At 42.7% G+C, this 27,896-nt stretch overlaps 1 protein-coding gene across 1 annotated transcript in view; it reads right to left on the bottom strand.

Moving 5' to 3' along the window:
- LOC124804941 overlaps nt 1–27,896 on the bottom strand; it is a 309,377-nt gene that overhangs the window by 168,769 nt on the left and 112,712 nt on the right. Inside the window, exon 3 of the mRNA XM_047265326.1 lies at nt 16,111–16,213. Within this exon, the coding sequence (XP_047121282.1) occupies nt 16,111–16,213 (103 nt within the window). The remainder of the gene's footprint in view (nt 1–16,110; nt 16,214–27,896) is intronic.

Raw genomic sequence — 27,896 nt, 5'->3', positions numbered from 1 at the left:
CGGAGAAAAAAAAATCAGAGACCTTAGAACTTGAATGCACCTATAAACGTAAAATGACACTTTCATATTTCTTCTTTTTTGAGTCATCAGTCTGCTGACTTGGTTTGCTGCAGCCCATCACGAAATCTTCTCTCGTGTCAGCCTCTTCAGCTCATAGTAGCACCTGGATCCTATGTTCGCAATTATTTGCCGAATGTATTCCCACCTCTGTCTATCTCTATAGTTTCCATTCAACCAGTGGCCTCGACCACCGTGGCAGTTATACGCTGCCTTGTCACATATCCGATCATTCTGCCCCTTCTTCTTGTAAGCTTTCCATTTGTTCCTTTCTGCGACGATTCTGCTGAGAACCTCCACTTTCCTTTTCACTCCACCTAATTTTCGGCAACCTTATTTAGCACCACATCTCAACGCTTGGATTCTCTTCCCTTCTGATTTTTCCACAGTCTACATCCATACGATGCTGTGCTCCAGACATACATTACTCCTGAAATTCTGGTCATTGGTTGGCACTAGTACATTTCCTTTGGGTAGAATGCCTTCTTTGACTGTGCTAGTCTACTTTTATGTCTTCCTTGCTTCATACATCATGCTTTATTTTGCTTCCAAGCTAGCAGAATTCCTTAAATTCGTCTACATCATGGTCTCCAATTTTGGTGTTAAGAGCATCTTTAATCTCATATCTGCTACGCTTCACAACTTTCGCCTTCCTTCGACTTACTCCCATTCTAAAGTCTATACTCATTAGTCTTTTTATTCTGTTCAACAGAATCAGCAATTATTCCTCTTCACTGAGGACAGCAATGTCATCAGTGAACCTTATCCTTTCACCGTGAATTTAAAAACCAGTCTTGAATGTCTCTTTTTATCTGTGACATTGCTTCTTCCTCGTATAGTTTGAACCGCAGGGGCGGAAGGCATCATGTTGTTACGTCCTTTTTAATCCGAGCACTTCGTTCCTCGTCTTAGATTGTTATTTTCTAGTACCTCGTGTAATGCGCTGAATTATAGTAGAACGTCACAGTTCGATTAGTGACGACACAATGGTCTGCAGGGAGACGCTTTGGATGGGATCACGGGGGCCGCTAACGCCACCACGAGCTGTGTCGCTCCGTCCCCCGCCCCCTTACCGTTCCCTCATTAGGGCTGTGACGCGAGTCCGCCCGGAGCGACAGGGTTACTTAAGGGGTAAACAGAGGGGGGAGCTCCTGAATTACATTAGGCTCGCCATGCGCGTAATGCGGCAGGCGGGGATGCTCCGTCCCACCCAAGGAGCCGCTGGGCCGAAACTGCCGGCTAACAGGAGGCCATGCCATGCCGTGCCGTGCCGTGCGGTGAATCACGCCCTGGGACCTCCTGGTGCAAACGTCCGAAAATATCGTATTCCATGTCAGTGATCTCCTCCGTTTTACATCCTTGCATGTCTTCAGTTAGCAGGTTTGGAGCATCAGTTGAGTGGAATAGATGGCTTCTTGAAAAAGAGGTTGCAGTATGAATACAAACAACGGATGATGGAGTGTAGTAGAATGAAGTCAGGTGATGATTAGATTAGAAAACGATACGCTTGGAATAGAAGAGCACTTTTGCTATTCAAGTGGCAAAATAAGTGGCACTGATCGAGGTAAGGAGAATATAAACTGTAGACAAGCAGCAGGATGAAAGGCACTGAATACAAATACAAGTGTTAAGAAGTCTTTCCTGAACCTGTTTTGAGCGTAGCCTTGTATGGAAGTAAAACTTGTATGATGTTCCTGCGTGAAAGTCAAGCGCCGGCAAGGCAGTCAGGAACGTTAGAGCAGAGAGGTCTGTGAGACGACGTCAGCCAATACTGCGCTGACCTACCCCTCTCTAGGACGACACCGAGAAAGCACCGGCCTCTAGGCGAACAGAACATAAACGCCGCGCCGCTTGGCCGCTACCCAGTTGAAGACTAGCTATTCTAACAAGGGAACCTCCCCATCGCACCCCCCTCAGATTTAGTTATAAGTTGGCACAGTGGATAGGCCTTGAAAAACTGAACACAGATCAATCGAGAAAACAGGAAGAAGTTGTGTGGAACTATGAAAAAAAAAAAATAAGCAAAATATACAAACTGAGTAGTCCATGTACAGGATATGCAATATCAAGGAGAATATGACCTGAGGAGCGCGGTGGTCCCGTGGCTAGCGCGAGCAGCTGCGGAATGAGAGGTTCTTGGTTCAAGCCTTACCTCGAGTGAAAATTTTAATTTTTTATTTTCGGTTTACATGACAAACTCTTATGTTTTCATCACTTTTTTGGGAGTGATTATCACATCCACAAGAAAACCTAAATCGGGCAAGGTAGAAGAATCTTTTTACCCATTCGCCAAGTGTACAAGTTATGTGGGTCGACAACGTATTCCTGTCATGTGACGCACATGCCGTCACCAGTGTCGTATAGAATATATCAGACGTTTTCCTGTGGAGGAATCGGTTGACCTATGACCTTGCGATCAAATGTTTTCGGTTACCATTGGAGAGGCATGTCCTTTCGTCTACTAATCGCACGGTTTTGCGGTGTGGTCGCAAAACACAGACACTAAACTTATTACAGTGAACAGAGACGTCAATGAACGAGCGGACAGATCATAACTTTGCAAAATTAAAGAAAGTAAACTTTTCACTCTAGGGAAAACTTGAACCAAGCACCTTTAGTTCCGCAGCTGCTCACGCTACCCACGGGACCACGGCGCTCCTGAGTTCACACTATCCTTGATGTTGCTTATCTTGCGCATGGGCTATTCAATTTGTATGTTTTGCTTATTTTTTCATAGTTCCACACATCTTCTTCCTGTTTTCTCGATTGATCTATATTCATTTTTTCAAGGCCTATCCACTGTGCCAACTTATAACTAAATCTGAGGGGGATGCGATGGGGAGGTTCCCTTGTAAGAGCTCTACAGCAGCGACTTAGGAACTGCATTGTTTCACATGTATTAGGAGTTGTGTATAGTAAAGAGATTTTCTTATTTTGTCTATCGCCCATTGCTTGCGACACGACATTGTAAATACTCAAACGTAAGTACTGTCATTTATTTTACTGGAACAAAAATTAATTCATACGATTTGCTTGATTTGTTGTCTAGTGATCCGAAAAAGCAAGTTTCCTAGACACCCCGTTTTCGATGAGAAGGCAGGACACAACATATGATATGCAGTACAGATAATTAGACACATGTAGATGTATGGAATAATAGAGAGGAAATGATAATATCGATTCCTACTGCCACTGCGCCATCTGATGTACTTATGTATCACTAAGAATGTTTGCGCTGGGATCTGTCTGTAGTAAGGTAGTGATGAACGTGAGCATTTGTAATAGGCGAATAACATGTATGTACATAGTTGTTGTTGTAAAATTGACATGCCGACTCCTAGCGTAGCTCACGATACCCACTGTACATACGTTGTATAGCACCCTTTACTGTGGTGAAGGAGAAGATTGTGTAATAATGTAAATATAGATATCTCCATATTCTATGTACTGCAAGTCTTGGATATAATTTCGTGTGCTGTTGTGTTAGTTGTTGTATTGTAGAATTTTCGGTCCCATCTTTTGCAGATGGTAGCAGAAATTTTCCAAAACTGGTAATGTATATGAATAAATGATTTTAGCAATCATGGAAGTCGCAAATTTAATCATTGTTCACAGTACAGATAAGATGAGAATAGATGGTTTTCAAATGTGGTGGTATGAAGAGTGCATAAGATTAGACGGGTAGATAATGTAACTAATGAAGAGGAACTGAATCCAGCTGGGTAGAAACTTGACCAAAAGAAGGTATAAGCAGATAGGACACATCCTGATACGTGCAGGAATAGTTAGTTCGATTATGGAAGGAAGTGTGGGGGTAATAATGGTCTGGGAAAACCAAGGCATGACTATAGCATGTAGGGACAAATTGATGTAAGGTGCATTATTTATGTAGACATGGAACAACAGTTTGATGCAAAACTTGCGTGGAGAGCTACATTAGACTATTTCTTAGATTACTGACAAAAATAACAACATTAAGCTGAACGGTTGCCGCTAACAGTATTTCTTCCTTTAGTTTTAACAAATAACTGGAGAAAATGACCACGGAATAAAAAAATACAAGAATGAAGAAACGCTTGTTTATCTGATAAAATAAATAATCGTTAAAAACAGCGACAACGAAAAAAAAAATTATATATCACATACTAGTTTCCTTTGTGAAAATGACGAAAACCGGAAAAATAGAAATTTTTTGTTCTTTCCAGAAGACCAGCTGTACAATGTATAACACACATAAAATTAGTAGCAAACGATAAGTAATCACATCATAATACTCGTATTTTATAAATTAGTAGCCTAGGGCTAATTTTGAACACAGCGTAAACATATAACGTTCCACAGTTCAATTCTGTAATATACAGGTTGTTAACGGTATAAGTGCAGGTACTGCTATCATTGGTAGGTTAACACAGACACACTTCAGGGCATTTTTTTTTCCTTTAACCATCTCTCTGCAAACACAACACGTAATTTACTACCTGCTGTTTTTCTGCATGGTCGTAACTGCACCACTAAGAGGACAACATCTGTCAGTATAGACTAACTGTATTGCTTCCATGTATCGACACTTCAACAACTGACCTCCTGCCCACGGAAAAGTAAGCATTAATCGCCTACTCTTGTCACATGTGCTTGGCGTACTAACAGAATTAAAAAAATACTGCAACTAATAGCTATAATTATCAGTCTGCAAATTGACTAAAAACTGATGTAATTTTATTCACTAAATTGTCCTCAGTCACCAAAAAATGACAACCTGTAAGTATTTAACTATGTATCTGAACCAATATAAAAATTAACAGCTATTGACGACTTCTTTCTATGTTGAAATATTTCTAAGCTGACGTTCATATATCCACCAGAAGATACTATCATATCATGATAATTTTCAGACAAAATAATAAATAGAAGTCCACAGAAAAAAGTACAGTAAGTGTTGAAGTATGTTTAGACAAAGCAAAAGTAAACTGCGTCTTGCATAACAGGGAAATTCTCTCCAATATTTCTTTGCAGTCAAGATTCAAAATTTCAAGGAGTGTCCCAGCTCGACAACCATTCTTGCATTACAGTTCTTACCGATTGATTCAGTATTAGGAACAAGCCTACAGAGATATGGTTTATTATCCAGTGACCTTCATAACAGTTTAACAATGAGAAAGTTAGTACACCGGTGAAAATGTGGGAACACGATGCTGGTGTCAAGTTCCTAACGGTATCTTTGGATTGTTCGAGAAGATACTGTCCCATAGGAATATGTGGTACTCATAGATCTTTGCTGCATCTACGTTTACGTTGTCTACCTCTACATCAACAATCTGTAAAGTACGGTTAAGTCCAGTATATTATGGGTATGTCAAACTTTCTTCCCGTCCAGCTCAAGTAGTGTGAGAATAGTTGCTTGTACGCCCCTGCGAGAACTGTTATTTGCCTGGATAAGTGGTAAGAGTCTGCTATGAGACTGATAGAACAAGGTTCCATGGCCTACATAAAATTTTTGAATATTAAATTTTAAATATACATAGCAAAAGCAATGACCTATAAATTCAGGGCTATTCAAAAAGAAGAAACAGATTTCAAACATTTATTGTTTCCACGCTACAAAATATAGAAACACAATTCCACCTTTCCTGAAAAGAAGAAAGTTAAATTTTTTTTGCATTCAATGTGAGCACAATGTGTTACAAGACAAACATCAAAACGGTGGCTCAGTTCCTGCCACACACGAAGCATCTTGTCTCTCGTTATCGAATTCACAGCTTCAGCAATGCAATGTAGTAGACTTTCAAGCGTGACAGCTATAGGGTGGATAAAAACGCGGTCTTTTACGTAGACCCACTGCTAAAGTCACAAGGTGTGAGTCAGGAGACCTGGAAGACCACCTGCGATGACGTTCATTTTCCGCTCCTCCTCTTCCAATCTGACGTCCCAGACCTCACCCCTTGCAACTTTTAACTATGGGGTTACGTCAAAGTCCGCGTTTTTATCCCACAAATGCCTTACACTCTATAAAGTCTGTGACATCGCAATGTTGAGGCTGTGAATTTGATAACGAGAGACCAACTGCTTTGTGTATTTCAGGAATTGAGACGCAGTGTGGTGCCCACACTGAGTGCATAAAAATTTGAACTTTTCTCTTTTCAGGAACGCTGGGATTGTGTTTCTATTTTTTGTAATTTGGAAGTAATAAATGCTTGAAATTTGTTCCTTCTTTTTGAATAGCCTTGTATAAAACTTAGCTATCATTAATGATAAAAGAGTTAAATGAACGCTTGCAAAAACATTAACCTGTGTTATGATGAATATACGCGGTAAAAAAAGTGGAAATGTGGAAACACATCCACCACTCTACCATTCAGTGTTACAGTAACGTCGCTGTCGTGAAGTGCCCGTAAATTATTTGTTAACACCGATAACTGTGGGATAATATCTAGTGACATGAGATAATGTATAGAGTAAATACAAACTTGACCACCAAAATGTCGAAGCTAGTTCAGGAATATTTCCTGAGCACTTCGGTGTAACGGCCCCGAAGTCTCTTCTGGTTCATTACAGAGTAATAGTGTTATTACGAGTTATGCGAGTCCCTTACATCAAAATATTCAGGAAATACTGTTTAGCTTTTTCCGCTCGTTCAAGGCTTACTCATTAATTTCTACGTAGTATTTCACCGCCCTTTCAACGACAATTAATTGCATATTCGCTGAATTGTCATTTTTGTTGTAGATCTCCTGTCGGGGTAACTTTGTGCATACTACTCAGCTGTTCTCATCTCCCCCCTTCTTCATTGACGCTAAAGAAATAACATGCCTAGTTTCTCTTACGTTACTCTGTGTAAGATGTTGATATTTTCAAACCATCCAGCAGACAAACGACATACAATGGAAACTACATTTCCTCTGTACACTTTTATATTGGTGCAACACTCTGTTTCCTTCTTGTACAACTTGATTTATGTCCTAATTTGGGTATTAAATCACAAACTTCCGCTTAAGACAGCCACGACTTCATGCTCGAAACGGCTTAAACCAAAGCTATAAATATCAGAATTTCACCGAAACTACTAACCGAATTTTGAATATTTCATTTATTTATTTATTTATTTATTTCATTAACAATGCAGAGTAACCCATCGCCTTGAAATGTAAGGTGGATCGGATGTTTCTAAATCCAACAGCAAACACTTCTCATTATTACAGTCTTATTGGTAACAGTTGTTAATGCTATTTTAGATAATATAAGGAACATAATATATAAAAATTTCTCTGCGGTTACAGCGATTTGAGTGCTTAACAATTGTTTAAATGGTTCTATATAATTTGTTTCTGCCTAGTTGATGAGAATATAATTTATCTAATGCAAATGTCAAAGAAAAATAAAAAAGAAATAGGTAATACAATGAGTGTGGTGAAAATAATTTGCAATATGTAGAGGGAAGTGATACACTGTATCTGGATGCGTAATATAGCCTATGTAGAATGTTGGTTGGTAATGGCCTATTTCTATTCATTTCAGGTGAGAAGGTCTCGGTAGAATCTCTAAGTTATTCTCATGTGAAATGGTTTGTGTTTATGTATGTTTACTGTGTTTGTGTGTACTGGTACATTACTGAGAGTGTTGCAACTCAGGACACTACATTCGGCAGCTGTTTGTTTGTCCTGTTGTTGGTAGTTGCGGTATATTCTATGTGATACTTTACACACCTGGTATTAAATACTGACTGAGCATCTGATACATGGAATACATGAATTTTAGCTTTACACGAGAAATACACTTCTGTTTGTAAATTTGTTGGCAGAAATAGAAAGTAGTTGAATGCAGTGTTCCTTAAATAACTAAATACATTACAGTTTTAGTTTTATACATACTTTTCACATAAAATACATTTGATATGCAAAATTAATTCATTGTAGCTTTAAACAGAGAAGAGAATAGGTTTCTGCCTACACACAATAAGACGAACAATACATTACTGCCTCGAATAAAAGTTCTTCGAGCGTCTCGTCCCAAGCGACATTACGTTATTACTAGAGTCTTAGTATGTAGTGTCGGCGTTTGTTTGTTCTATGATTGTTACTGCCTGTTGACTTGTTTGTGACTGCGTTGTGGCATGCAGCGTCATGCGATGTTGGTTCGGGTCCCTTACGTGTTGATCCCTTCTGAGTCATGCTCATTTAGTGTGTTGGATCCTCCCTCGGTTTCCGAATCTGTGGCCGTGTTTGTGGCCTCCCATGTGGTTTGTTGTGTTTTTTGTGTTTGTCTACGCCTCTTTCCATATGGGTTTTGGGAGCTGTATTCTTCAAGCAGTGTGTGCGATACAATATCGGCTACGCTATTTACTTTGTTCCAATCATCGGGATTATGTATTATTCTGGCGATGTGACTGTCGCTCTGTATAGGTCTCAGCTGTGCCAGCGTGTTGCATAGCAGTGTGACATGTTCTGGTGTCCCAGTTTATCTGAAAACGCATACTTCATAGTTAGTCCCACGCGGTTTAAGTGTACCGCATACGGCCAGTGGCCTGTCAGGAAATGGACCAGCCCCGGCTTGGATCGAGATGTTTCAGTTGTAGTCTTCCGTGTACATCAGGAAAGAAAGAGTGGACTCGGCGACCCTTGTCGGATACGTCCCACTCTCTCTGCCATGTTTGAATACGCCATTGTTTCATTTGTGTTCTGTTCATAATATTGTTTCCTGTAATCCGGGTGACTTTTTCTAGCCTGTCCCACTTAAACCAGTAAAGTGCAGCTCTATAACGAATTGTTATGAATTCTGAACAGTGGAACATTGTTAAACACGTCTCTTTTAGAACTACGTCACATAATTTGTATGTCACCAGTCTTCTCACTGGTTTGATGTGGCTCGCCACGGATTCCTCGCTGTACCAGTCTCTTCATCTCAGAGTAGCACTTGCAACCAACGTTTTCAGTTACTGGTTGGATATATTACAATCTCTGTTTTCATCCTCACTAAATTGAATCGGGAGTTATTCCTTGATGTCTTAACACACGTCCTACCAACTTGTTCCTTCATCTTGTCAACGTTTTACACATGTTCCTCCCCTCGCCGATTCTGCGGCAGAAATTACCATAATTCATTTGAAACAATGAAGTCCACACCAATACTTCTGCAATTAACACACCTATGAAAAGAGATAAATATCATTTAGTGAGGACTTCGTTACAATACATTTGGGCGACAGCTTTGAGTCACACTCCACAAATATGCAGTACTTTTTTATTTTTAACGGCGGTGCGTTAGAGATCGTTTTTCTGATCTTAGAGTATGTGAGATTGATGTGCTGTGATTTGCCCACCTGCGCAAAAGTAAGGCTCTGGCACGGGTGGAAGGTGTTAACAGTTGGCGTATAGGCGTACAGAGACCAACTCATGAGTGAATCAACAAACGTCAATCACGGAGATAAAGAGGACGCCATGCAGCAGGGCCATGACTATATTACCCGACTATTATGCAGCTCAGAGATAATACTTGCGACGCCATCTTGAGACGGGAATGACGAGGGCTGGTGGGGAGGGACTGAAGTAGGGGTGAGATGGGGTGGGATGGGATGCTGCTAATTATTCACGTGCTTGTTGTCGTGGGGAGGTCGCTAGGACAACCCAGCGCGCTCCCCCTGCAGGGAAGGGGTTCGTCCGGGGGTTGGGAAAGGGGGTGGGGGGAATATGAAGCACATCGCAAACCTGCCTGAGTCACCCCCTCAGCTCGCGGATTTCAGCAGCTTGCTCGCCGCATTAATAGCGCTTGGGGGGATGACATAAGGATTCCACGAGGGGCTGTAATATGATGGCTTTATTAGCATTTCGTCAGTATATTAGGGCGCCGCTAGCGGGGCCTCGCTGCACCCTGGGATTATGATTGGGCGCTAGCAGGCCGAACGCGACAACTGAGGCGGAAAGCGAAAACGAAAGCGTTCGGTCAGCGGGGCACATCTGGGGCCCAGGAGGAAGCATTGTGTTTTCGCGAACACCGATGAAGCTGCGCGTGATTACGTGCAAGGAGCTGGAATAGGCAGCGCGTTTCAAGCGGTTTGGAAAGCAGTATTTAGTTCGCGTTTTTATTTCTTTTATTTTTTGAGTTATGGTTGCGATTACGTGGACATACAAACATCGCAGCAACAGAAACATGATGGAGAGGGGATAGAGGGGAGTACTGTTGCTACAATCAAGCATGAAAAATATAAAATAAAAAAAAAGACTGTGACAAGAAGTTTATTAGACACCCTTACAAGGAGAAGAGACATGTATATGGAACGTTCGTCAACATTGTTGAATAAAAACATTGAAAGTTCGTTTTGTTTAAGGCAAAGTAGAAGCAGATATTGAGAAAAGTAGTGCTGAGAAAAAAATTCTAGGCTCAGAGAAAGACGGAAATATAATGACCGGATATGGAGGCGTAGCAGTTACCAGAAAATGAAGAGATTATCAGAGTGTAGCAAGAGATGGATGGCGATACCAGACCAGCCAAACATTAGTGAATGAAAACCTTAAAAATAACTTTTGGTTATGCCAAGTGTTAAGCTATTAAAGTAGGAATAATTTCAAAATCCTAAGCAGCCGAAGTTTCAAAAGGTAGCGAAATGATGTCCTTCCAGCGGAGTGTTTTGCAAGTTAAACACATTTCTGAGTTAGTTACAACAATTTTAAACACCCGGGTCGACAGTGAGAGGCGTTGGCTGTGGTATAAGTGCTTTGTATTTTGCTAAGAAAAGAAAGAATGTAAAACGAGTAGTTATTGCTTATGTCGAGCTGAGTGCGGAAGCCGAAAACCTACAGCTGAGACGAGGTTCCTTAAAATATCGACCATCCTTTACGGTGCCTTCTTTATTTTGGCTCGTTTGGTCGAAATGAACATTCACAAAGAATTATTCTTGTTTCTCTGTGCACCTGTTCTCAAAGAACAAACAAGATTACAGTGTTGCGACATTTCACACATGAAACATTCTGGCAGATATTTCAGAAAATTTCATAGCACAGTGAGACCTTAGAGTTAAGGCCTGATCTGAAAGGAATGTATTTTATCCATTGAGAGATTTCACTGAAAAGCAAAATTTACTTACGATATGTTCCAGTGTTTCTATTTTATAAGTTCTCGTGCGGACATTGACTTCTGTCTCAACTCTCCTCTACAGAGAGCAGGCCTCAAAAGAATGGAGCTTTGATGAACATAATCCACTGTATATTCTACCTGTCGGTACCAGATAATATGTTTCTTCAGCTACAAATAAAATAATTTGTGAATCGTGGAATGGTCCTTGATCTGAGTCCCGAGCCATTTCCATCCACGACTTTTGTGAATTTTGTACAAGATTCCGCCTTCACTAGTTGGAGCACAACAGTATATGCAAGAACATTACGAAAACACATGTGTGAGTTACGCCCTTTGCGAAGCGATGCGGTACTTTTAAATTTAAAAGCAGTGCTTGTAACAGTTATTCATCACTAACGTTCTTGAAAACTGAGAGCAGGAACGGTAATGCAACCATCTGTAAAATGATACCGACATGTCAGGCGATATTTGAGAGATGAATAAAATACGGTTGTAAACGAAACATATAGCTCAAATTTGTGACTCATTTGTCCGACTGATGATAACAGAAAGGTATCGCTTACTCGCTTCATTTCCTTTTACACCTTTGCAGGTGTGCAGTCTCAAACAAAATCATAACAGAATGTTAGAACAGGAAATTATAACACATTGTCATAACAGAATGTTACAAAACAGAGTGAGTAAGTAATTTTATCTTCTTGGGAAATACATTCTCTTTCACAAATGAAGATTCAGTTATATAAATTCAGAATACTGATGAAAATCGCGAGGATAGAACCCCAACAAAGTTACATAAAACAACAGTGAGACCATTCATACTGTTTGATGACAAACATGGAGAGCTAGCTACTCACAGTGAGTACAGGTTATGAATATGAGGAAAGAAGACTGCGTGGTAGTTGAAGGTTAAGGATCGCAACCATCAGATAAGAACTGGTGTTTACAGGAGCGAAAAAAGGGATTAAGGAGGACAGAATTAAATTGAGAGACATGTCACAAGATTGAAAGGAAATAGTTACCCAAAATAGTAATGAAGTACCGATCGATAGAGAAAATGTTATTAGGTAGACCAAGAAAGACGTAGATAAACCAGAACTTCAGTTACCCTGTGTAACAGAGGCATATAACAAGAAAATGCAAGCAACAGGCAAAATTCGTACATCTAAAATAAGAAGAAGAAAATAAGTAATTTTTCGTAACTAACAAACTTTATTTGCTTCTTAAGTTTCCCAGTGTTTTTGTCAGTTAAAATCTGAGTGTGCTAGTAATTTCAGTATTTATATGCAGAGCCGCGTGTCTCTTGGGACAGAAATCACAATGCTGTCCCAGCTGCACACTAAGTATTGCTCAGAAACCTACTGAGAATTACGCCATACCGCTGATGACATCGGTAAACGGCCTCTAGTATGCCACTTAAAATGGTTTAATGCTTACATTATGCACAAAACGAACTTGCTAAACACCTTCACCTAGTTGTCACGGCTGCAACCTTTTCGACGAGAAACGTGGTATACTATATCTGGTATTTTGACATATTGACAGTTCCATCCTCAGTAAGCCTCCCGAAAACAGAAGTAGTATGTTTCGGTATTAGTGTTTAGTAGCTCTGGAAATTCTCTTGAGAGACTTGTTACTCTTCCTGCGTGCTTAAAAACTAAATCTACGTTACGGTATCTGCAGCCAGAGCAATTCCTGGAATTCTACGATTGTAAATTTGAATGTTGATAAAATTTATAAATAATGACAATTATATTGATGTAGTTTCAGTGATCAGATGACCAATGAAACACAAAGCACATTTTAAGAGTTTATCACCCCCTTTGGTCTTTCATTTGCGTTTATATCGTGCTGTCGCTGTTACGTTTGTTCGTAAAATTTAAATGTTACCTTCACTACCTTTTGTTTGTGGTTTTGAAGTTGAGCACATTGCACTAAATAAATAATCAAGTCACAAGGACAGATCTCATTAGCTTGTCGATGTACACGATGATTCCATCGTAATGTTATACATTTCCAGGTATGAGGAGAAGACTTCAGCTACATCAGATAGATACTCTTCAAATCACATTTAAGTGCTTGGCAGAGGATTCATCGAACTACATTCACAATTCTCTATTATTCCAATCTCCTATAGCCCGCGCAATAACGAACACCTATATCCTTCCGTACGAGCTCAGATTTCCCTTATTTTATCATGGTGGTCGTTTCTCCCTACGTAGGTCGGTATTAGCAAAATATTTTCACAACCCGAGGTGATTGGAATTTCGTGAGAAGATTCCGCCGCACCTAAAATCGCCTTTGTCTTAATGATGTCCACCCGAAATTCTGTATCATCTCAGCGCACCTATCAATGTCTGAATCAGAATTAAGGGACCTTGGTCTCCGTATTTTGGGAGGAGGTAATACGGACCAGAACAATAAGAAAGTCTAGTAAACGTGGGATATAAAATGCATATCGTAAGAGTTATGAACGCTTGTTCAGTAGAAAAGATTTGTTTTACAGTACGAAAGATGAACAGGCATTCATAACTCTTAAGATCTGAACTTTAGAGCCCATATTTACTGACGTTTCTTTTTGTTTTGGTCCATACTGCCTCTTCCTAAAATATGGAAAGCAAAGAGTTTGTAATAGAAAAGGTCTACTCCCAGGCATATCAGAACTATTTTCCCTTATAACTTTCTCACGGTCGCTTCCGAACCAGGATCCGTTACCTCAAATTGATACATTTACCCTTCTCCATCATTCCTGGAAGTTTGTGACATCATCACGGAATCACTTTGTATGTTCCAATACGCTTAGTTACGTGACCGGCATTCTTAAAGTCAGAGGCATCGTCTGCGACATGAACGATCATACAGTGGGTTTCACAAAGCTTGGGACGATTTTAAATTTGAATAATTCGCGCTAAAAGCAAGACACAGCGAAGTTGGTGCGGTGTTAGTAGTGTGGAGTGTCATCCAGTATACAGGTCACTAATCATGTTGTACTGATCGAAGCAACATCAGTGCCTTCACAGTGTAGTACTATGTTCGCTAAGGCGAATCTGTCGTGTACATGCAACGAGTCTTTCGTAAGCATTTCAAGATTCGCCCGGGTATCTAATTCCTGCTCGTTGAACAATAGGTAAGAAACATCGGTCCCACTGCAAGTCCCTCGACCTGAATTTCAATTGTCCCTCAGAAAACGTCCGACATCCCGAGAGCGTAGAACGTGTGAGTAACATTTCAAAGCCAATCTGTCGTCATTATTTACGAAAACTTAGTTTCAGCAAGAGGCATAATGTGCCACACATTAAACAAGACCTTGGAAGTTCTGCGTGAAGCATCTGATAAGCACATAATTTCAAAACGCGTTTATGTCCAATGGCCGCCTTGCTCGCCGGGTTTCACAGTGCCAGACTTTTATCTAGCAAGTTACTTGAAGGCGAGAGTGTACTCAGACCGGCCGAGACAGATCGAATTCATGATGAAATTTCCAAAATTCCTCCAGCAATTACGAAAGATGTGTTCAAAAACTGGGTGAAACGCTTCGAGTATTGTGTAGCCGCGAATAGTCGTCGTTTTTTCGATGTAGTATTTCATAAGTAAACTTGAATAACTGTTGTACCTTGTGTTTAACTTTGATTCGCGATTAGTTCGTGTGTTACTCAAATTTCAGAACTTCAAAACATTGTGACATACACTGCTTAGGCAGAACATTATGACTACCGACCTACTATCGATATAAGCCTGTCCATTCGACTGCAGCGTCACCTGGCGAGGAATGACGTAAGATGCGTGTAGTATCATTGAGCGTGCTGTTCGTGTGTAGAACGGGGAAGACGGGTGACCTATCTGAGTATGACCGAGGGCACGAGCATTTCGGAAACTGCGCGACTTGTCGGTGTTCGAGGACTGCTGTGGTGAGTATCTTCAACTCGTGGTGAAACCAAGGTAGAATCACGTCCGGACGTTGTAGGGTTTGGCGGAACTAACACAGACTTTGATTCTGGGCAGAATAAGCGTGTGTCTGAACACAGAGTGCACTGCAGCCGGCGACCCATGCGTGTACCAATGTTAACGTCACGGCATGGGAGACTATGGCTGAGAGGGGCATGTGACCCTAGGCTCTGGGAATTGGTGCAATGTCAAAGCGTTGCACGGTCGGATGAATCCTGATACCATCTTCGTCTTGCCGATGGGTGGGCGCGAATCAGTCGTCTTCCAAGGCAACAGTTCCTTAACCCCAGCACTGCGGGACGGAGGCAAACTGGTGGAGTCCCCATTATGCTCAGGGTAAAATTCACGTGGTCATCCAGGGGTTCAGTGGAGCTCGTGCAAGGCACCCTGACCACCAAGAAGTATGGCACACTGGTTGAACACCACGTACATCACTTCATGACAATCATGTTCTCCAACGGCAGTGGCAGTTTTCAAGAAGATAATGCGCCATGTCACAAGACCAGGAGTGTGATGGAGTAGTTCGAGGAACACAGTGGTGAGTTCCAGTTGATGTGCTGCCACATGTGAACCCGATCGAACACATGTGGCATGTGACTGAACGTGTCGTCAGAGCCAGTCGTCCGCCTCCCCAGAATTTACGGGAATTAGGTGACTTTTGCTAGCAAATGTGGTGCCAACTCCGTCCAGCGACCTACCAAGGCCTCATTGCTTCCATGCCACGACGCGTCGCCGCTGTTATGCCTGCCAAAGGTGGACCGGTTATTAGGTAGGTGGTATAATGTTGTGGGTATCGAATGTACCGACGTTGTGTTACGCAATGCCTTATTTTTTCAGCAGTTACTAGAACTTGTAGGGATGATCAAAAAGCTTGTGCCATGTCTCAAAGCAGGAAATGGACTGTTAGAAAGGATGAAATAAACTTGGCACTGCAGTATGGATGACATTAAATCATCTTCGGCAACGAATACTGTTTTCAGGGAGCCCAAATGAAACAACACAGATGTCCGTACTGGCAGTGCTAAGTGTTATTCGTGGGCTGGTACTCACCGTGGGGAACCCAGCTGTGGCTGCAGGAGCTGCAGTATCTGACGTTGCTCTTCCCAGGGCTGAAGCACTCGCAACGGCAGCCGGGGACGGTGCAGCGGATGGCCTGCAAATAAAAGCTCTTTCAGGTGCTGGACCAGCAGTCGCCAGTAGGAAGACTTCGCAATATCTACTCGCTACTTGACTTGTCCTTCCTTACTGAGAATGACAGCACACAATAGGGCAGGGAAGGAGCAACGTATGTGTGCGTGTGTGTGTGTGTGTGTGTGTGTGTGTGTGTGTGTGTGTGTGTGTGTGTGTGTGTATGTGTGTGTGTGTGCGTGTCTTTGGTGACGTGAAGGGGAAGATGGGTGAGCAATAGAGGGGAAGACGCAACGTTTGACTTTCTTGGAAACTAATACATACAACTGAATGAAACAGCTGTCCGAAGAAAGGTGAATCATGAGTCCAGCAAAGGTGGGGATCTCTTGCGTGATGGGCGGTTCGTCTTAAGAAAAGAAGCAAGCAGCAGAGAAACAGTTGTTGCGCTTGACCCTGGAAGCAAGGCTTAAGAAAAATGAGGAGATCTTCACAGAATTTGTCGACCTAGAAAAAGCGTACGACGGTGCAAAGTACAGCAGTATGTTCTAAATTTTCAGGAATATAGGTGACACCTGTAGTGAAAGGCGGGTAACATAACAACCAAGATGGAACAATAAGAATGGGAGGCAAATAACGAAGAGCTTCGATTAAATAATATGTAAAACGTATTGAGTCTTTCCCTCAAGCTCTTGAACGTGTACATCGAAGAAGCAATTACCGAAATAAAAGATGGATTCAAGAGTGGGATTGAAATACAGGGTGAAAGGACATAAATGGTAAGATTCGTTGATGACTCTGCTATCCTCCGTGAAACCGAGAAGAGTTACAAGGAGTTACAGACCTTCGTGAACGGAACCAACAATCTGCTCAGTAACGAATATAGACTGAGAGCAAAACGAACAAAGACAATAGGAATGATGAATAGCAGAAGTGAGAAAAACGACAAAATTAATATCAAAATGGACTAAGTGAAGAATTCTGTTACCTTGAAATCAAAACAACACACAACGGACGAGGCAAGGAGGAGCTGAAAAGCAGAGTACGGCAGGCCGTACGGTATTCCTGGCCGAAAGAAGTTCAACAATGGTTCAAATGGCTCTGAGCACTATGAGACTTAACATCTGAGGTCATCAGTCCCCTAGAACTTAGAACTACTTAAACGTAACCAACCTAAGGACATCACACACAGCCACGCCCGAGGCAGGATTCGAACCTGCGAAAGATGTCTACGGAGAGGTTGGCGTAGGAGAGAGAATCGTGGCGAGCCTCATCAGGCCAGTCAGAGAACTGGCGATTCAGTATTTTACTTCCAAAGTTCCATGAGATGATGGCAGAACCACCACATCTTTCTTCATTTGAAATTTTCGCACAAGCGAAACAACTGGCTCAACTGGAGACATTTAACTTTAGCATAGGAATGATAAACTGCAGAGACGAATTGGGTCACGTGGTAACAATAAATGGAACCAGAATTCCCTGGATGCTCTTATGCTTCAAGCCACAAATGAAAAGAAAGGCGGGAGTACCAGATGACAAACTTTTCGGGGCGAAACAAACCGACAATCGTTTAATCCCGATCATAATGGTGATGAAGACATTGACAAATAACGAGAATGAGACGGTAAATTGTGATACATTTAGTCAAAAATTGGTTTATAGAGAATCATTTCCTTTGTATCCACCATTTCCTTTACATCCACCATCGGTGCAGTTAGGTTTCTGTACGGGTATCTCATTAACTAGACTCTTTAAGCAGCCCACGGAAAAAAACTGGTATCAGATCTGAATAGTTTGGTGGCCAAGAACGTGCCGACATTAGGATTTTTCCTGTTGATTCAAAAAGTATCATTCAAATGAAAATCCCAGAGACGATTAAATAGCGGTGTTGATTCATTTTCTTTGTGCGAAAGGCAGCGGTAAATTAATCAAAGTTACTGAGAAAATATTGTGAGAAACAGCAACAAAATGGGTTACAACTTCTGAAAGTAGTCTTACTAAAGCTCATCATGAAGTTCTAAATGAGGTGTCAGCTGTCAGCAGTCAAGATCAGACGCAGAAAGAGCATGCACAAGTTCAAAAACGTGGAATGTTGTTTTCAAGTTTCTAGAAACAAAAATCGCTTAGGCGGTCAGTGCCACGACAACGATAATGGCGTCAAAAAGACCTTTCAAAAGTCGTTTCTCAAATCAGGGCTTCAAGTTTTCATGAGATTAGATTTCAGGAATTGCTTGTGGTAAGTGACTTAATAATAATTAACAGAATAACAGTAAATGTGGAAACTGTGTTGAAAAGTAGATTAAGGTATGATAAAACCGTTCTAAAAATGCAATTATGTTGTACAACAATTTATTACATCAAGATCGGTTAAATACTTGTATATATAAAATACTCCAATTATCGGTTTGCCGAGTAGCTGCCATCTTCATGGGTGTCAAAATCCAGTAGAAGACTTCGTTCAGACATATAAGAAGAAACGTTAGGTACCATGAATATCATGAAGTCAGCAAAGATACTTCTGTGATTGTACATCATATAGTAACACACACTCAAACACACACACACACACACACACACACACACACACACACACACACACACACACACATCATTTTTGCCCTTATGGACAGTGTTTGAACTCAAATATCTCATGATGACACAATTTTCACTTCTTTCCATTCTTCCTTTTCTCTTCCCAAAATCTCTTCATCCTTTGACTATGCTCTTGCTTCCTTTCTTCCGTCAATAATGCTCCCGTCTTCCTCTACTCATTTACCATAAATTTTGCGTTCCTAATTTTGTTCCTGAATTCCTTTCTGTCTTTTGTCATTTGTTTGTTGTTCCCCAGCTGCCTTATGTCTTCCTCTATTTTATGATACCAATTTGTTTTACGGCTTGAATGTTTTACTACATCAAAGATTCTCTTTGTAATCTGGTGTTGTCCATTCTCTGTATGTGTCCGTAGAAAATTAGTCTGCTCTTTCTGATCATGTCTGTGAGTCTGTCGGTGTGTTGGTATAACTCATTGGTAGGTCTTTTCATCCATACGTCATCTTTATGTATTGGTCCAAATATTTTCCTGAGAATTTTTCTTTCTATTTTTTCTGTCTCTGTAATGTCTGAGCCGGGCGAAGTGGCCGTGCGGTTAAAGGCGCTGCAGTCTGGAACCGCAAGACCGCTACGGTCGCAGGTTCGAATCCTGCCTCGGGCATGGATGTTTGTGATGTCCTTAGGTTAGTTAGGTTTAACTAGTTCTAAGTTCTAGGGGACTAATGACCTCAGCAGTTGAGTCCCATAGTGCTCAGAGCCATTTGAACCATTTGTAATGTCTGATGCTCCAATTGTGGTCGTTTCTGACCCATATAGTTCTTCCGGTAATACAACTGCTTTGCAGTGTCTAATTTTGGCCTGTCTTGATGTGATATTCTTATTATAATGTGATTATGTGAGTTTGTATGCTTTCTGGAGTCTTTCTGTTCGTTCTATGTTGGATGCCTTGTTTGGTCCTCCTATTTGTATGTATTCCCCTAAATGTTTAAATTTTTCGACTCTTTTTAAGGATCCATGCATCATTTTCGTGATGTGTACATTGTTGGTTTGTCGTTCCATGTATTGAGTCTTCTCATACGGTATCTGTAAACCTGTTTTCGCACCTATTTCTTGTAGGTGTTCCAATGCTTCCTTTGCCTCCTGTGTGTTACTACTAAGTATGGCTATGTCATCTGCAAATGCCAGACATTTTATGTTTGTTCTTGTTTCACGTGTTCATCCTAGCTGTATTCCTTTAACTTGTTCTTCCCATTGTTTGACAGTTTTGTCTAACACTATGTTAAACAGGGTTGGTGAAAGCCCATCTCCTTGTCGGACCCCTGTGTGTATCTCGAAGTGTTTAGAAATTTCTCCCATGAACTTAATCTTCGAGGTGGTGTCTGTGAGCGTCTGTTGGATAATTGCCCTGGTTTTTCTGTCGATGCCATATTGTTCCAGTATGCCAAAGAGCGTTTGTCGGTCTATGGAGTCGTATGGTTTTTTAAAGTCAATAAAGGTAACTACAGTGTTTCTTGTCTGCCTGACTTTTAAAAGTGTTCTCAAGTTCCAGATCTGTTCTATGCCTGATCTCCCTCTTCTGAAGCCTGCCTGGTATTCCTGCATTTGCGGATCTGCTTGTGGATCTAGTCTGAGAGAATTTAGTATGTGACTGGTAGTAGAGAAATACCTCTGTAATTATTTGGATCTGACTTATCACACTTTTTATGTAGGGGATGGATGAAAACACATTTCCAATCCTCTGGCAACTACGCTGTAACCCAAATTTCTGAGATAATCTTACAAATTTGCTTGGTGATGTTTTCATCTCTATCTCTGTCCTTCCAGATCTCGGCAATAATACCATCTCCTCCTGTCACTCTGTTATGTATATATATATATGGTCTGTCTCTTCTGAGTCACGGTCTCGCGGTTCTAGGCGTGCAGTCCGGAACCGTGGGACTGCTGCGGTCGCAGGTTCGAATCCTGCCTCGGGCGTGGATGTGTGTGATGTCCTTAGGTTAGTTAGGTTTAAGTAGTTCTAAGTTCTAGGGGACTGATAACCACAGCAGTTGAGTCCCATAGTGCTCAGAGCCATTTCTCCTGAGTCATCATGCGCATTTTCTCTGGTGTTTCATTAGATATTTGCAGTTTTGTAGCTGGAGTCAGCCCAAACAAATAAAACAGATAGTGCTTATCACATCTTTCATGCCAAGCCCAGTGTCGATTTATTTCCCATTAGAAACAAAATGATTTTCAAAGCGTAATTTTACATCCCCATTCGTTGGAGCAGTTCCAAATTAGTCGAGTACGATACTTTTTTAGCGCTGTGCATTAACAGGAACAGTAAAACAGCAGTCCAGCACCGACTGAGTAGCGCTGCATGCCAGATGGTAGCATTCAGTGCAAGCCTGCGCTGTGCTGCTGGCGTACTGGTTACTCCTGGAGTTCTGCTGTCCCTATTCATACATATCGATAAAACAAACGTCGCACTACACTAACCTGGACCAGCTCTATGGAATGGGCAAGTAAAATGTCACTTTAAGAAGCATTTTGTTTGTAGCGGGAAGCAAACCTTCGCTTTCGTCGACGCTGGAGGTTGCTTGAATGACGTGAAGACGGAAGGCTTTTGAAACTGTACCACACAAGCGGCTCGTAGTGAAATTGTGAGCTTATGGAACATCGTCTCAGTTATGTGACTGGATTTGCGATTTCCTGTCAGAGAGGTCACAGTTCGTAGCAACTGGCGGAAAGTCATCGAGTAAAACAGAAGTGATTTCAGTCGTTCCCCAAGGTAGTGTTATAGGGCCTTTGCTGTTCCTTATCTATATAAACGATTTGGGAGACAATCTGAGCAGCTGTCTTCGGTTGTTTGCAGATGACGCTGTCATTTATCGACTAATAAAGTCATCAGAAGATCGAAACAAACTGCAAAACGATTTAGAAAAAATATCTGAATGGTGCGAAGAGTGGCACTTGACCCTAAATAACGAGCGCTAAAAGGAACTCGTTAAACTTCTGTTATACGATAAATCAGCCTAATCTAAATGGCGTAAATTCAACTAAATATATAGGTATTACAATTACGAACAACTTAAATTGGAAAGAACACATAGTAAATGTCGTGGGGAAGGCTAGCTCAAGGCTGCGTTTTATTGGCAGGACACTTAGAAAATGTAATAGACCTACTAAGGAGACTGCCTACACTACACTTGTCCATACTCTTTTAGAATACTACTGCATGGTGTGGGATCCTTACCAGATAGGACTGACGGAGTACATCGAAAAAGTTCAAAGGAAGGCAGCACGTTTTGTACTATCGCGAAATATGGGAGAGAGTGTCACAGAAAAGATACAGGATTTGGGCTGGAAATCATTAAGAGAAAGGCGTTTTTCGTTGCGACAGAATCTTCTCACGAAATTCCAATCACCAACTTTCTCCTCCGAATGCGAAAATATTTTGTTGACACCGACTTACATAGATAGGAAGAAACGATCACCACGATAAAATAAGGGAAATCAGAGCTCGTACGGAAAGATGTTCATTTTTTCCAGCCGCGCGGGATTAGCCGAGTGGTCTTAGGCGCTGCAGCCATGGACTGTGCGGCTGGTCCCGGTGGAGGTTCGAGTCCTCCCCCGGGCATGGGTGTGTGTGTTTGTCCTTAGGATAATTTAGGTTAAGACGTGTGTAAGATTAGGGACTGAGGACTTTAGCAGTTAAGTCCCATAACATTTCAGACACATTTTTTACATTCTTTCCGCGCTCTATACGAGATTGGAATAATAGAGAATTGTGAAGGTGGTTAGATGAACCCTCTGCCAGGCACCTGAATGTGATTTGCAGAGTATCCATGTAGATGCAGATGTAGATTTGTTTGGACTGAGTCCAGCAGCTCGTTGCAAAAGGGAAACTGAAAATATCTGCTCAAACACCAGGGAAAATGCGCCTTACGACTGTTAGGACAGCCGGCCGCTGGTGGCCGAGTGGTCCTAGGCGCTTCAGTCTGGAACCACGCGGCCGCTGCGGTCGCAGGTTCGAATCCTGCCTCGGGCATGGGTGTGTGGTATATCCTTAGGTTAGTTAGGTTTAAGTAGTTCTAAGTTCTAGGGGACTGAAGACCTCTGATGTTAAGTCCTATAGTGCTCAGAGCCATTTGTTAAGTCCCATAGTGGTCAGAGCCATTTGAACTGTTAGGACAAAAAAACGCACGAGCCATTTGAACTGTCAGGACAAAAACACGCACACACACACACGCACACACACACACACACACACACACACACACACACACACACACACACACACTGGCGTAATAAAGTGATAAATAATTATACAAATATTTACAAAGATCGCCTATTCCCAGTAATACGAACTGCCGTACGCCCAGTATATTCTGTCCATCCCACGCACTTCTTTCATCTGCGGGCCCGCAGCATTGGGATCACAGCCGGTGTTGTTGATGGTGTCCCGAGGCGACAGTCAGCCAGCAGCCTTAATGGGAGAAAAAAATTGGACTGGCAGAGGCGCGGCTAAACAGCCAGAGCGCCGGGGAGGTTTTTGGGTTCGTGACTTGGCAGGCAATAAGGCGTGAGACGTATGACTCCGCGTAGCACGACTGCTAAGCACCTCTAGTTAAAGCCGCGCGCCTCTAAAACAATAAGAGGGCGGCCAACGCCATTTGTTTGTGTGTGTGTGAATCCGTTTGTGTTGTGGGCGGGCGTGGTCCGCGGGCGCGCGAGGCAATTAGAAGCATTAGTGCCGCCATTGTTCGCGGCCGCTCTATTACCTATGCTAATGCCGGCGCGATGTCTGCGGGCAGTCTCCGGGCAGAGCCGGCCAGTTCGTGTAGCTGTGTAGAAGTAGAGGGCGCCACCGCGAGGACGCGACGCGCACCGTGCCGTAAATCGCCTCATCCCGACTGCTCCCATTACTCGGCGCTGCCTATTCCTGCCGAAGCGGACAACCATTTATCATAAATAATGCCGGCTTCAGACAGGTCACGCAAACGCATTATTATTTTAATAAAGCTATTGTGACCAATTGTGCGTGACAGTGGATTTTTGATAGCCCCTAATTAATATTTATTTCGCAATCAACGGGCCCGCATTTCGTTCTGTCTTCTCTCTCACGCTCTTCATAAATCTGTTCTCCTACAAGACTGCGTACCGACTGTTGGTGTGTTTGTCATCAGGAACGAGAAGAGACGTCTCTAGTGCTTACATTTCAAGTGGTGAAAGGTAGTACCTCTGCTACTACCGATATCACCACGTTAAGTACCGAGCGAGATGGCGGAGTGGTTAGCACACTGGACTCGCATTCGGGAGGACGACGGTTCAATCCCGCTCCGGCCATGCTGGTTTAGTTTTTCCGTGATAACCTAAATCGCTCCAGGCAAATGCCGGGATGGTTCCTTCGAAAGGGCACGGCCCACTTCCTTACCGTCCTTACCTATTCCGATGAGACCGATGACCTCGCTGTTTGGTCTCTTCCCACAAACAACCCAACTCAACCAACCACGTTAAGTAACTTCAGCATGTACTGCCGCCGGCCGGTGTGGCCGAGCAGTTCTAGGCGCTACAGTCGGGAACCGCGCGACCGCTAAGGTCTCAGGTTCGAATCTTGCTTCGGGCATGGATGTGTGTGATGTCCTTAGCTTAGTTAGGTTTAAGTAGTTCTAAGTTCTAGGGGACCGATGACCTCAGATGTTATGTCCCATAGTGCTCAGAGCCATTTGAACCAAGTACTGCTGGAGGTGTATCAGTACCGTCTGAAATAAACGGTTTAAATCATTTCGTGTGCGATACACTTTATTAAGGAAATAGTTGAATACAGCATTACGTATGAGTTCTTCCCAACATTCAGAACAGAACGACACGTTAAAAAACCCTGGGTCTCCACAGGTCGCTCCCTATAGAAGTATCACTAGGTGAAACTACTCAGATGTGACATTACTACTATTTTAAAATTAGTTATTTACTATTGTTCAAACAACGAAAGCTCATAAAGTAGCCGAGTAGTTGGTGTGACGTACGTTTTCAAATAAACAGTCCCGTGAAGAGACGTAAACTTCACGTCGAGGTTTACGTTGACTGATATGTTTTTGGTTTTCATAAAGGCAGAACTCAACAGCACCATACATCGAACTGAATCGGTTCATTTTCTTGATAGTCGTTCAACTACAGAAAAGACTGTATTCAATGACTTTGAACAGTTTCTCCGTACTCGTGTTTTCAAAGGCAGTAAATTTTGTGGAAGTCGACCGAAATCGTTTGCTGTTCCAAGACGTGTCGGCGCTGTGCTCAGTGGGACTTAACTGTATTGGCATCTAAGATAGAGGTATAATTAGGCGTATAGAACACTGGCGAGCATTCGATTCTTCAAAAGCGTACTATCTGATCAGAAGTATGGCTACACCTACTGGAAGAGTTAATATGCAGTGTGTCCACTCTTCGTCTTTCAGAAGACTTGAACTCTATTCGGGGACGCATTCAATCAGGTGTTTCAGTGTCTGTGATATAATAGCAGCCCATTCTTTCTCAAGATCATAAACGAGAGAGGGTAATAATGTTACACGCGGGCCGCGCGAGTTTAGCCGAGCGGTCTTAGGCGCTGCAGTCATGGCCTGTGCGGCTGGTCCCGGCAGAGGTTCGAGTCCTCCCTCGGGCATGGGTGTGTGTTTTTCCTTAGGATAATTTAGGTTAAGTAGCGTGTAAGCTTAGGGACTGATGACCTTCGCATTTAAGTCCCATAAGATTTCACACACATTTGAGCATTTTTTGTTTTGTTTTTTTGTTAGACGCGGCATCTGGAGCCAAGTAGACGTTCTAAGTCCTCCAGAGTATGTTCCATCGCAGTCGGGTTTGGAGTCGGGGCACGTCAATCCATTTCAGGAATTTTACCGTCCACAAGCCATTGTCTCACAAATGCTGCTTTATGATAAATTGCATTGCCGCGCTGATACAAATAATCAGCGTCTCCGAACCATTCATCTACAGCAGGCAGCACACAGTGCTGTAAAGAGCTATCGTACCCTTCAGTATTTAGTGTTTTCTTACGCGCATTGAGGCGACCACACCCTAACAACAAAAACACGTTCTCCACACTTCACTGTTGACACTACACGTTATGGGAGCTTATCCAGGCATTCGACAAACCCAAACCATTGAATCGGATTTCCACAACACACAGCGTGATTCATCATCCTAAATCACTCGTTTCCAGTCATCCACTGTTGAGTGGCGGCCTTCCTTACATCAAGTTCAGCGTCGCTTAGCACTGACTATAGAAATGTGTGATTTATGAGGGTCTGATCGACCATTTCATCCCAATCTCTTTAACTACATACGCACAGTCATTGTGATAGTTGGATTGCTGGTACCACTTTGGTAGTCACGACTCCTTCGCGAGTGGACAGCCTTTGATCTTGGGATGGCAATCGGTGCAAGAACCGTGCGTCAAAACATACTGGACATTGTTCAAGAATGCGAGCTCCCTAGGTCAATAGTATCTAGGCAGGATCTTCACTATCTCAGGGACAGTGTTTTCAAGCGAGTAAACGGACACACTGAACGACCGCAACTGTTTGGCCCGCAGGGAGATACTGGGTTGTCGAGGGTCTATTCTGGGTTAGATCGCCGTCGATTTGAATGCGGTGGCAACAGGAACTCATTTCTACCAGGAATGTGTGGAGACAAACGCCCAGTATAGGCCTCTGCAGTCGATGACGACTAGTGTCTCTTTGCCCTCTCATGATATTTGCCCAGTCAGCGTATTTCAGCAGCACTTCAGCGAGCTGAACCGAGTGCGACAAGTGCAACGGAAACTCTGAATCTAGACGGCTGAGTGAGGATCTGAGTCCCTTTCCAGCCTCACCAGGAAGTCTAGCGGAATGATCACGCCCAGAGAGCGAGGTGGCGCACCCACTCCGTAGGCACTCCCGAGTCTCGGATCCGGGCAGATACCCAGGGGGACTGGGAGCGTTGCCGGCCGCAGGACGGTGGCGTCTGCCGCGCTGTGGGGAGAGAAGTGCAGAGTCAGCGACTGACAGCAGATCCTCATTACGATAGCAGCCCAGACCGAGCCGGGCCGGCCGCAATGGACGCCGCATTGTGCCGGGCGCAGCTGCTGCCGCGCGCACCGCAAAAAATAGTGGACACCTCTAGGCTGGCGGGCGGGGCTTCGCGACGCCCTCACTCTACACCTCGCGTATGGTCGCCTTCTGACGCAGTACAACAGTCACGAGACAGGGAGTACTAGAGTAGTCATTTTTCAGATAGCATGGCATACTGCGACGGTGCAAGCAGCATTCTCTTCAGCACTTCGTATCTCTTACAACGGTAGACGAGGACAAATTGTAAGTAACTTACCACATGATCTACCGAAGTTTTAACAGACCATCAACTGGTTCGTTAACAAACAAAAAACGAATCAAATGGCTCTGAGCACAATGGGACTTAACTGCTGAGGTCATAAGTCCCCTAGAACTTAGAACTACTTAAACCTAACTAACCTAAGGACATCACACACATCCATGCCCGAGGCAGGATTCGAACCTGCGACCGTAGCGGTCGCGCGGTTCCAGACTGTAGCGCCAGCCGGTTCGTTTACAGATTATGCAGGGAAATGCTGATGATATAGCATGCACATCACCTGCAAGCTAGAATAAGGTGCAGTATCTATATTGTACTATGCATGCCCCCCCCCCCCCCGCCTCCCCCGTTCAGTGATTTCCATAGCACGTTCGACAACAAAGCAAAAAGAAATGCATAATGTTAGTGGGCATGGACTGTAATTTGGCGATTTGGCAACAGATGCCACGCCACCTTTGAGTTTCTCAACTCGGGAGGAGACGAAAGCAGGCCACACACAAGTAATAGAACGAGACACGTGTTAAAACTAACATCATTTCCAAATCGCGATTCCTGCTTCATTGAAAAAGATGTACCCCATTTATCAATAGAATTGATGAATAGAGTCTCCAAGGAACAATTACGCTTGGAAGGTTACAAGAATCAGATATCATTTTCTTCTTAGAATCGCTCTTAATTGAATGCAGTAATATGGGCATTGCCTGAAACTACCTCATTTCTTGATATTTACGTAGTTTTCAGTTAGTTACGGTATGGAACTAAATTTGTCTACGGTGTAAAAGGAAAGTGACTTTATAAATTTGTTTTAAAAGCTT

This window comes from Schistocerca piceifrons, chromosome 7 (genome assembly GCF_021461385.2).
Source record: "Schistocerca piceifrons isolate TAMUIC-IGC-003096 chromosome 7, iqSchPice1.1, whole genome shotgun sequence".
Lineage (NCBI taxonomy): Eukaryota > Metazoa > Arthropoda > Insecta > Orthoptera > Acrididae > Schistocerca > Schistocerca piceifrons.
The sequence above is the reverse complement of the archived record's forward strand: the minus strand, read 5'-3'. Positions and strand labels throughout refer to the sequence as shown.